The 12,500-nt window shown below is 38.1% G+C and overlaps 1 protein-coding gene across 1 annotated transcript in view; it reads left to right on the top strand.

Moving 5' to 3' along the window:
* The window catches only part of TMEM33 (transmembrane protein 33), a 29,740-nt gene that overhangs the window by 6,556 nt on the left and 10,684 nt on the right, over positions 1–12,500 (top strand). Inside the window, exon 3 of the mRNA XM_026037491.1 lies at positions 12,245–12,373. Within this exon, the coding sequence (XP_025893276.1) occupies positions 12,245–12,373 (129 nt within the window). The remainder of the gene's footprint in view (positions 1–12,244; positions 12,374–12,500) is intronic.

Here is a 12,500-nt window from a genome sequence, read left to right as displayed (position 1 = left end):
CTCTGCTTTGAATAACCTCTTTTGGGGGCAGCTAGAGAAGGTTTTTATGGCACCGCGCTGCGCTGTGCGCGCGTATCCCTAGGCAAGGGCAGCGCGACCCTTCGCTGGTGCGCAAGGACCGCGCCGGGGTGAAGGCGAGGGAAGGGACACTCCGCAGCGGCCTCCAACCCGTGTGAGCCCGAATAGGTGCAAAATAAATAAAATAAAATAAAATAAAATAAAATAAAATAAAATAAAATAAAATAAAATAAAATAAAATAAAATAAAATAAAATAAAATAAAATAAAATAAAATAAAATAAAATAAAATAAAATAAAATAAAATATCTGCCTAACAGCACCGAGGTCAAGGGCAATCTGGAGTCTACTAGCTAATCACTATCAACACTACCAAACGGTATAGACTGTATACGCCTCAGTTTGCAGAGGTGGGAGGCTCTTCACTTAAGCATCTAGGACAGAAACAAAGGCCAGGCTAACAGTATAATGGTCCCTGGAAACGGTGAATCACATTTTACTTAAATACCATCATTTCCTGATTTTTCCACGTGCAACATTTATCTCAGTCAAATTTTGTAACATGTGGATTTGGAATACGTGAAAATGCAAGCAGGTTTTTTGAACTGAAKTATGAAATATTTCACTTATTTTTCAAATTAAGCTGTCTTATGTAASTCTGCTGCTAGGGCAGACAACAAACACATCTAGCTTACCAGCTTCCTTTAGGGGCTCTAAATCTTGGTATATAATGCAGAAGGTTTTTTATTGAAAACAAACAACTGAAATGGCCCATTAGGACAGTTAGCCCAGAACCTTGTCTTGCCAGGTTCATTGCTTACAGCCAGGACCTGTGCTATAATGCAATTAGACGGCCCTGAATTGTGCAGCATCTTTGGAAAATATATCTGATCATATATCTTTTTTTCTCTGGTAAAAAGAGCTTGTGGACAGCTTGATGGCAAGATATGTCTGGTATTTTTGTACGGCGATAGCCAGACGGATGCTAAGGATTAAAGACTAAATGCTGCAATTGCCTGTGTTTTTAATCCATTTTGAATACTGTTTTTACTTTTTTTTTTTTTTTTTTTTTTTTTTTTTTTCCCTTGTCTAAGCCTTCTAAGGTCAAAACACAAGTTCAAATGCACTCCTGAATTTTCCCATACCATTCAATTGCTACAGTGCTTTTTGGCAGGGTTTTGGCCCATCCCAACTATTACTGGATTAAACAGGCGTCATTTGGGAAGTAATATGCAGTATAGACGTAGAACACATGCAAGAGCTGTTTCTTATCTGTAGAAATGGGAGAAATGCAAAATCTTGCAGAACAGATCCTCGCCCATTTTATTTACTAACACTGACTCGACCATGTTTTACAGATACCTGAAAGAAGGAGTAATCTCTTAACCTGCTGATCTATTTTTAGGTACATCTKGGAAACTTGCTAGACAAAAAGCCTTGGATCAGATGTCTTCTTACAACATGGTCAAACATGAAGGAGCAGTTGATCTTAATAGGGCCAGAGTTTGGAATGCAAACAAGGCTTCCTTCAGTTAAAACTCTTACAAAAACAATCAATTAGTCAAACAAAAACTTGCTGCATAAACAGCTTTAACTAGGACAGTGTTTAATAAGAGATCAAAAGCAATACACTGTATCTTAAGAAGGAAATCTCCCTACACTGGGAAATTTCTGTCAAAATCAACAGGAACTGTATGAGGTTGGGCCTATTAACTGACCTGGTAAAAATGTGGACAGAGGTTACGTTCCTGTGACAGCTTCTTAATTCCAGTAATGAGCAAGAGTCAAGTTKCCCAGGATAAATCACAAGTTGCCCATGGTCTTACAGGCTATGTCTATGCTGTTAAATACTGTGATAAGGTCAAATGGTCTGTGTCCATGCTGTGCAGAACTGGCTTCCTTTGAAGATTTGTACTGGAGAAAGAAAGAAWAATTCAAAACAGAGACAAGTAGTGAAGTAGGAACTTGCAGTGTGGGTGATTGCCATGATTGCTCAAATTCACCCTCTGAATTTCTCTTATTAATTAGTTTAAACATCTCTGCAGTCACCCTGGATCAGTGGTRCAAAGAGAAATGATGCTGTGGAATCAGGATACTAGTTGATGTTATCTATATTTCTACCATCCATATTCTCTATTTCAGACTGCAGCATACATCACATCATCAAGGATGTACCCTCTAACATCCCTTGTCTAGTGACCGTGGGTGCAGAAGAAGGATGCAAATTTGAGTGCAGAGGGTGGACAGGATCCCACGACTTCCCTAAATAGTTGGGAACCGGACCTTTGCAGATGGGTCTTTGCGTTAAGATTGCCATAGGATTTTATAAAAGTTTGTTTCCCCAGTCTCTTCAAAAGTTGACATACTGAGGCAGGGGGATGCTGTGATTTATGTTCATCTAATGGTCTAAGTCAGTAGTGCAGAAGGAATAAAATTTAGCTCTTTTGTTCATGAATTTGTAGTGTAGTTTAAATTACAACCCAAAATCATATTTTGGCTAGAAAAATATTCCACTTTTTCTACGTGCTTTTACTTTGAGACAAACACACTAAATTGTGTGGTGACATTGTTACCTAGACAAATATCTACAATAAACAAGTATGAACCCACTAAACTGATTTTCAGGTATGACTTTAAAACAAGATTCCACAGAAGGTCTCCAGAGGTGAAATCTAACCAAAGATTAAGCCCAAGACACCTAGTTGTCTGCTATTGGCCTTAGAAAGTTTATCCTTCCAAAAAAGAAGCTCCACTTTTGATACCAGATGTTAGTGACTTTACTCAAAGTGATCTCAGCTGACAGCGTTACTCAAAAAGATTTTAGCAACTGATAGAACTGAAGCATGCTTGTGTAAAACTATGGTAGGTATCTTTTTAAAGTATTTTTTAAACTAGATGGCTTGATATTAAGTATTCAAATAGGAGATAAAAATTATTCACACTGATCTGCAGAGCAGAAAGAAATCCGATGGCTCAGGCTGAATATGCTAGGTTCATGAAAACCATCTTTGAATATTATGGGTCGAATATAAAGAACGCACAGAACAGATCAAATCCAAAACGCAAAACTGAATTTCTATTCACTGAGTATCAATGTGCCTCTTTTATTGGTCTTTCAGAATCCGAGGAAGTCGTGATTAGATGGCACGAGTGTTCCATTTTCAACAGAATAGATAAAATGCATGAAAGTCATCTCAAGAGTTTAAGAAGAAATACCCCCTCACTATTTCTGATTCCTAGTAAACTCTGCTGTTCTTTGAGAAATACCATTCCTTCAAGATATCATGCAATTCTACATCTGCAAATGCCAGAAATACTCTGATGCCAACACCACTGAACAAGTCCTTCAATATATTAAATACTTTTCCTAACTCTCCTTCTTGTCACAAATAATATTCACTATTCATTTCTGATGACCTTTTTTTTTTTTTTTTTTTTTTTTTCAGTGTAAGATGCCCAGCATTGGTTTATACTTTAAACAAGAAGGATCTTAGTGCAAGGGTCTCCAATGAAATTTTGAGAGACAATTGTACAGTACAACGATGAACAGAATTTATCGCTACTATTTTGTGAATGTCATCATTCTAGATTTACTGCTTTTTTATGGTCTAAAGGCCTCAGTTGGGCCTGTTAAGACTTTTCTGAATGCCGTATTTGCTCAAATGAAAATAAATATATATATATATATATTTTTGACTGGTTTTGTAGTCTGAGATCCTTAGCAWTGTAAGGGGGACCATATCAATGAAGTTAAGTATACTTGCAAGTGGGTAAACAAATGTAACATCCTGTTTAGCTTAATGACTCAAGGATAATGAACAGACACAATCCATCCAGTGGTATGGATCACGGTCAAAGCATCCATATGTTATAGAGGAAGGACTGATTTGGGGGTTATCGCTCATGAAAAAGGCCCTGATTTTTTTCTTGGGTTGTCAGTGCCCAAAATAGGTCCAAAGTGAGGTCAGAGACTGAGACTTGACCTTCCTGAAACATTCTTTGAAATTTTAAAGACTGGAGTTCAGAAACTGAGGTGAGGATCAGGGATAGGCCTCATCTCRTTCTGGGAGATGGCATTGACAGACTCTCTCCTGCCTGGTGCCTCGTATTTTGAAGTCTTCWATGGGCTTTTTGTTTCCAGCTCCAAAGTTGGAGACAATTTGTTAAGGAGATTTTAATTACTTGAGTGTGGGATAGACTATGGGATATATACTTTCCTCCTCGCTTTTGCCACAGAATTTCAGAAAGTCTTTTTTTTTTTTCTCCTAGCTATCTGGCAGAACTTTTCCCCTAGAATTTGCAACACTTTCATTTCTATTTGTTTGAACAAATATTTGTGAAAATATATCTTTGACCTGAAAAAAATGTTCAATTTTCAAAATCTTAAAATGTCAGYAATACCTTTTTTTTWAGGTAAAAATATGTGATAAATTTTCTGATGTCTTGAGGATGCCCCCTCTCTTAGCAGCATTGCCCTTAACCCCAAATCCTATATGGATATCTCTATCATTATGATGCTTAATGAACATATTAAGCAGTATTTGATGCATTTTTAGATAAGTTATGCAATTTATCTTTAATAAACTAGCAAATGAGCTCTAGTCCTCCCCTTTACATGAGCTATAAAATCTAGGAATAGGTGGATGGTGTAGTTACTACTAAGCTGCATTCTTTCACCTGTGTCTCAGTGTTTGCCCTAACTAATTCTTGAAAATATTTATTTTGTTCTTAACATACATTGTTATACAAGYTTTCTTTCTACAGTTTCTTAGGGTTCTTATCCTCCAGTGCCAGTGTTTCAACCATGCCTGTTATTCTAYCATGTTATCCTTGCAATAGTGAACCTGATGTCCATGACTAGTTGTTTCTGTTACTTCTGTTACTTCATTTTTGTTACTTAAGACCTTCACTCTTCACAAAATCACATCAGTACTGGTTGGGAGGGATCCTGAGACCAACTGGTCCAGCTTTCCTCTTGAAGCAAGTCAATGGCCAGAACTAAATCTGTGTCTTCTTCCACCTGTGTGTTCACAGTCTCCAAGAATGCAGATTCTGCTACCTTTGAGCAAAATTCTGTGGCCTACAAATTCATCACTCATTGTTTCTTGCTCTTCTCTCATTTCTCAAACACAATCTTATCATTACATACACCGCTTGCTACAATTGTAGTTTCTTTCGTCTTTCTCTTGGACATTACACTGACTAATGTTCCTTTGTCTATTTAATGACTACATTTCTATGCTTTGTTTCTATTTGTGCTAAAACTAGCGTGCAAGTTACACTTTTCCCTTTTTACCATATTTCCCTTTTTTTTTTTTTTTTTTTTTTTTNTTTTTTTTTTTTTTTTTTTTTTAATCCACTCTGCAAATCTCGGTCCTAGAATGCTACTGAAGAACTCTCTTAGCATGAACAGGTCTTAATGGCCAAATATTCAACATGCCCACATCTTTCCTGCCTTCACCATCAGGAAATTACCTGTTGGGACCCTTCCGTAGCTTCTGCCTCTGTAATGGGGTACCAGAAAAATCATACTTAGCATTGACTTGCCCCTTCTTCTTTAACCATCTTTTCCAGGATATTCATTAACCATGCCGTCATTCCGGTGTGAATTTGGTGGCATAGTATGAATCTTTTGATTTTTTTTCCCTCTCATGAGAAAATTCTTTTAAACTTTACAACTCCATGCTGTTTTTTGCTGTAGACAAATGACTCTGAAGGAATCACATGACAGGCCTGCCAGATTTTTTAGTATTGCAAGGTCTCCAAGAAAGGCCATTTTGCTAATGCTGTTGATGAAGACAGAAAACAAAGGTGCAGGACATCGTATCTTCCCATGCAAAGACTTTGTAATGGCCTTGGAGAAACTGTAATGCAAGACAGGCTTACCTGTGACAAATAAGCATTTTTGAAATCTCTATTCTTGCTTTTGATTAGGAAAATGAGATCAAAGGCACTTGCTCTGTTTTTAGAAATATGCAACTGAAAAGAAAAASCGTATCATGAAAAATAAATACAATAATTCAGCAAAAGCTTCATTAAACCTCAGTGAAGAAGCTAACAGTGGGTATAGACAACCTTCCATGGATATTCCCAGAATTCTCTATTCTTGCTGTTCCAGACACAGTTGATTGATAGATGCTTAACTATCGCATCCAGAAACTGCATGGCTATATCTATGGCAATAATCTTGCTCTGGGTTTAACTCTTCATTTAGCAAATGACCTTCTCCAGATTGCTTATGACTTTCTTTTTATAATACCGGATATGTCTCTTGAACTCCCTCCCAGCATTTTACTTTCCTAATAAAATAATTACTAGCAGCTACATATAAGCCACAAAAGATTGCCAAAAAAAAAAAAAAAAAAAAAAAAAAAGATACCTCTTGTCTGTAGAAGACCTTTTATAACATGAAATTTAATAAGAAGTTATGAGCCTCAAAGAACAGACTTCCATTACCAGTCACTATGCTAAATATATAAATCAGAAGCAATATGACTGAGTGAGAAACTTATCCTTGACTCATCAGAAGACTGTCTGACTAATTGGTATCCTTGAGGATTTTTGTATCTTGGTATGAACATTTTCTGGGATATGAACAGCTTGATTTCATTCAATTTCACGCCACTTCTGCACATGATTAGATCAGATTTGAATGGATGGACTTTACCTATGACTGTTTGGAAGGACAAATCTAATTAAACTGATTGTCTTTCTGTGTATTCTTTATCTTTTCTAAGTTCTAAGCTCTTATTGATTACCACTGGCCCAGGGAAAAAAAACAGTTGGATAAAATATGCATATATATTTTTTGGCAATGATTATAAACCTAGAATAACCTAATTAAATTATATGGAATAAAATGAAAAATAGAGGGATTAATTATATAAACTAGAAGTCAGGGAGCTCTTGACTCATATTTTTGGTTATGTTGCAAATTAATAAAAATAACTCCATCCCAAAAATATCATTAGAAATGTCTGCAGAAGACATGTCAGAGTTCTATGCTTAAGCAATTTAATACAAAAAGTTAAATGTTAAAAATATTTCCATATATCCACATTATTGAATCATCTACGTGATTTTCTTGTCTATGATTTTCAGGTTGGGTTCTTATAAATAATACAGAAATATAGTGATTTCAGAGGTTATTTGCACCCAGAAGTGCTTTGAAAATTCAACATTAGAGGTATCCAGTACAAAATAAAGACGATAACAGCAACGATGATGACAACAACAACAAAACAGAAGAATTTATATCATAAAATAAATGAGACCACTGGAACACTGGAACAAATACAGTTTAGGAAAATATGATTGAAAATACTGTCCAAAGCCACAGTTTTCTTTCTGAAGCCTCCTCTAAACTCCATAAGGATTTCTATATGCACTTTGAAAGCATTTGCTTCCTCAACACTTTTGTAACGGTCTAAAGCGTACAAATAATACCAACAGACTTGAGGAGACTTTTCTAACGACTTGTTTGTGGGTGAATCCAGAGGCAGCTTTGAAGGTGCAGAAGTTCAGGGCAGGAAACACAACCTCTTATCAGCAAATGCAACCCCCAAATTTCCTGCAGCTGTGAGAAGTGTTTCATAGGTGAGTGGGGTGCGATTTCCAGCATTATGAGTACTACAGATATGGCAGAGGAGGGTCTCTGCACTGTCGCTGTTGCTAGTTTCAGATAAARGCAGAAAACTTGCAGTTGTTGCCTTTTGCTCACACCGCTTGCAGTCTTTGCTGTTTATCTGCAAAAATCAGCTCCTGCTGAATGAGTAGTAGAAATGTAACGCTGTTCATCAACACGTCTGCTGAAAAACATGGAGCTATAGCTTTCAGGRCTATTAGTCTTTTAAAATGAAGTATTATAACTAGTGGTTTTGATTCCAGACTTAGTCTTTTCTTTGCTCGGTTCATTTAATGGATGGTTTTCAGAAGTGTATGTTTCTTTGCATAMCTCCATGCATACATACAACTAACCTTTCTTGCATCATAAACTGAAGATCTTTTTGGGAAAGTGAACAGAGTGCATAGATTATTTTTGTATTTATATCTTTATCTTTATCTTTATTTTTATTTTTTCCTCCTGGATCTGTCTTTCTATTCCCTTTYGATTGCTAGGAAAGGGAGCCTTTTACCCCTTACCTAATACTTATTTCAGTATCGGCCAATATACTTCCAGATTTTTCTTCAAGACTGCAGGATGATGCTGATCATTTCTTTTTCCTGCAGCATCACATCTCATCAGTCAGTCTGGGTATTTTAAAGTCCATATCCTTAAAACAATCGCTGTGCCTCTACATTTGTTGATACTTGTTGCTATGCTTTCTCATGACAGAGAAAATCCTTTTTGCATGCACTAAAAGCACCCTTGTCCTGCATGGGTATGCCACGTATGCWACCTYTCCTTTTGTTCTGAAGTTTTCAGTATTTTTTTGTGTCCTCRATGAGCTAGGCATTGAAAATAAAACCTGCACGTAATACTGCTCCGTGCTAWCCATATGCCATACCTCCAATCTTTATTTATCATAGTTAAAAATTTATCATTGACCCTTTTGCCATCTTAAGCTTAYGCTTACAGCTTTTGAGGGACTCATGTGAATAATGCATCTTAATAATGGAGGGGTATATGGAAAAGCTCAAAGCTACAAAACCCTTAACACAGAAAGCTAGAGGAAGGAAGGCTTCTTATCCTGCACATCGCCAAAAAGGTTGTGGTTAATGTCTTTCTCTGCTTTGGCAGGCGCTTCCTGATTAAAAGGGTAATCCTTCCTGGAAGGATGAGCAAATGGAAAGTTCATCTGCGAGGGAAAAGAAAGGGCACCATGTTTGATACGCTATAGACCATCGAGCAGAACCACAAAGCCATCCAACATAGAGAGACAGAAGACTTCTCTGTCTCTTTTTCTGAAAAATGTTACATGGATTGACCCGCTGTCCTTCATTGTTTCTGAAGATTTGGAGAGCCAGCTTGAGATAACCACAAACAAGAACCAAATTGTTCATTACAAATTTGGATAAAAACTTATTTCAGCTTTGCATCATACATTACTGATAGAAATAATGTAGCTACTTTGGTCATGAGGAACCGCAATAGTGTCGACCTTGTAGGAATGTTCTCTCTTTCATTTGGAAAAAAAGAGGGAGAGAGAGAGAGAGGAAAGTGTATATCAATGTTATCAACAGTACCTCCTTTCAATCATGCCCCGAGAAAAAGATAAAACACCACCTAGACAATGCTATGTCAGCTTTGATTAAAATACAAACTGAGGACTCCCCAAGATTGTGGTCCTGCTAATTCCAYGCACTTGCTTATGTGTCTGCACCAATTACTACTCCACTGATAGTAAATCTCATATTACAGCATCAAGCATCATTCAGAAGAGTTAATTCTATGTGTCCGAATGCCAGAGCTAAAGAGAAAGACATGCTGTTAAATACACGATAAAACGTCCAAACCTATAAAGTGAAATAATGGCCTGTGATACGTTTTAGAATGTGTGTTCRACTTTAATAATAATTATTGTTTATCAATATTTCTATAGTGTCTCTAATGAGTTTCTCAGTAAGTAACTTGAAACACCATAAAACCCCTTCTTCTCCATTGGATTTTCAAATGTGCTGTTTTCCAGACGCTTCCATTTGGAAGCAAACAGAGCCTGACACTGAGAATGGAAGTGGCAGTGGGGATTCAGCAACTCTGGATTCTGTTTCCAGCCCAGCCATGCTACACATAAGCAGTAGGGCATGTGGCTCCAAGCAAACCAYCAGCCTTCCTACCCCAAAGTCTTCAGTCAACACCTAACTCAGAGATGTTGTGAGCATCAGTTAACTTGCAGAGTATCTGGAGAGCTGCAGCTTGAGCTGAACAAGCACAGAGCATTCACATTCTGTTTAACATGTGAGTTTCCTGACAGTCATACTAAAATTACCTTTTTTCTGAGACATCAAAGTGTGTTGGTGGAAATGTGTTTGASTCCCAAACGTCAAAATGTACCTTCCTGCTTCCGTAATTTTATAGTTTATGAGAAAGCTGATCCTYGGTATCTTACCTGTCAGTAATTGATAGGCTTCTCAACATACTGAGGGAATGGAGAGAGATGTGTTAGTGAAGATTTCAGATATATCTGTGCTGCCTTGTGTGGATTGCCAGAGAGGAGAAACAGGAATGTATTCCTAAGAAGAGAGATAAGTCCTCAGCAATTATATTGAGACTTTTCTAAATATCTGAACAGTCAATCATCCATGGAAGCAGGAGCAAGCAAATTGGTGGCTTGATGGTATGGAAGAATCCCCTTATAACTGATGGAAAATCATTAATAACATGGGAATCAATTTCTGCTTCTCCTCTCTGCTCCATCAGCAATATCGTAGCAGAGAACTGGGAAAGTGTGAAGCCAGTAGCTGAAAGTTGATTTCTTAAGAAACAAGTTAATTTTTTTTTTCTGAAGTTAAACTGAATAGTACTGTGGCCCAAATTGCCCAGCGAGAGAGCCTTTTTGGAACAAGAAACCACAGTGGGCAAAGTTTTCCAGGCACAAAAGTACAAGGGTGAAGAGTAAAGTCAGGAAAAATAAAATAGTGTTAGAAAACAAAGGAAACTTCTCGACTATGAAGGCCCAAGCATGATATTCCTTTCTAAGATTTTAAAAGTAGAATATTTTTGAAGTCATTTTTTTAAGAATAAGCAATAAAATAACATTATATTTACATTATTCCTATRTAATTAAGGCAAATCTGTGAGAGAAAAACCTAGCAAAAAGAAGATAAAACTTAGAAGTAAAACTTAGTGTGTATGACTGGAAGACAGCAAACAGCGTTCTGGAAATGAATGTTCCTGTGTGTGTGTGTAATCCTACCAATAGGTCAGAAGGTGTTTTTCCCTTGTGGCATTTCGGTTTGGCAGAACTAAATGTCTGTTGGCTTTTGCTGTRAATTTCAAATTTCAATTCAATCTAAATAAATTTCCTGGATATGTTTTTGGATATGTTCTCTGGATATTTTCTACTGTGACAAACAAAATATTCTTGTGATGTTTTTACTCAAGCAACTAGAGCTATGTTCAGAGCCTTAATTTCAGTTTAACATAGCTGTTTGGCAGTCTTTTTATTACATTCACATATCAGATTTGAGAACATCTGGCAGACATGCTCACACTCCTAATTCACTACAGCTGTTTACCSTTAGAGTCACCTCCTGTCACCTGTCAAAAGTAGTTCCAAAATAGTAGGTAGTTCTCGTGCCTACTTTGTATCCACCTTATGGAGGTGAGTAGTGAGGAAAACAAGTGAAAAATCAGGTTATACAACTTCAGTTTTAAATGTGTTAATTAGCTTAAAGCCTTAGTTTACTTGTGATTGCTAGGGCATTAGAATCCCCGACTGTTGTTTTGCTCCTTCCTGTCGACATGTTTCATTATACATTTTCCAGACACCTCCTTGTGCCCATTCCAATCAGTCCTCAAGTTTAATTATCATAAATCAGAAATGAAGCAGATTGTTCATGTTGATTCCAACATCCTTGGTGATAKAAGTATTATTTTTGTACTTCTAAAATGTAAGCATCTTGAAATGCAYAGGAATGGGGCAGATAGCTTGATTTTCCTAAATCTGTATCAGCAGGAGGTGGAACCTGCTGCRCATCCTTGAGGGAAATTCAAAGCATTTCAAATTGCATGAAAAAGTTAACTTTGGAAGTTAAAATGCGAAGCCGTCAGTCTTGAGGGCCTCCTTTTGGTTTCTTTTATTAAGATGCTGACTTCAGGAGAGCTCTACTAGATTTATTGAAGCCTAACTATGAAGAGAACCGCGATCCTGTAACTATCCAACACAGATCAATTAAAAAAAGTCAGTATTAGGACTGAGGACAGATTAGCAAGGGGAGGGTTAACCATTTCCCTGCGCTTTCCAAGCCCTTGCACATGGTGTATGTTACATGTTACCAAGTSGGGGGAGACCTTTGTAACGTGCCATGCAGCTCAGTCCCCACATCAGCACCGCGAATACACCGTTGCTTGATCGAATCTGTGTTTAGCTTTCAGTGTGCTAGCCTAAAGGTTATCGCTAACGCTATTGGGCTGCAGTATTAGGTATGAACCTGACCGTCCCGTGCTGCAGCTCGGTGCAATTTTAGGGTTGTGTGTACAGTGTGTCCAACATGGACAGTCTGGCACTGCAGCTTACTCTGGGTGCAGGCACTTTGCTTTGACACGCTATGGGATTTCATTAAAGCTGGAGGCCCTTGCGCTATCACTGCGTGCATGATAAAAACGGGCGAGTTTTAAATCCACCCCCCACCATTGAGCCCGTGACGTCGCCAGGTGAACCCCGCGGCGTGACGTCATCAGGCGCCCGCCAGCGGTGGGCGGGGGACGCAGGCCTACGTTTCCCGGCAGCCCGCGCGGCGCCGGCGGAAGTGACGTGCGGCGGTGTCCGCGGAGCGCGGCAGGAGCGGCGGCCGCGGCGTTCGGGCCCGAGCGCAGGCGGC

This window comes from Nothoprocta perdicaria, unplaced genomic scaffold (genome assembly GCF_003342845.1).
Source record: "Nothoprocta perdicaria isolate Ctin4 unplaced genomic scaffold, notPer1 scaffold_2, whole genome shotgun sequence".
Lineage (NCBI taxonomy): Eukaryota > Metazoa > Chordata > Aves > Tinamiformes > Tinamidae > Nothoprocta > Nothoprocta perdicaria.
The sequence above is the reverse complement of the archived record's forward strand: the minus strand, read 5'-3'. Positions and strand labels throughout refer to the sequence as shown.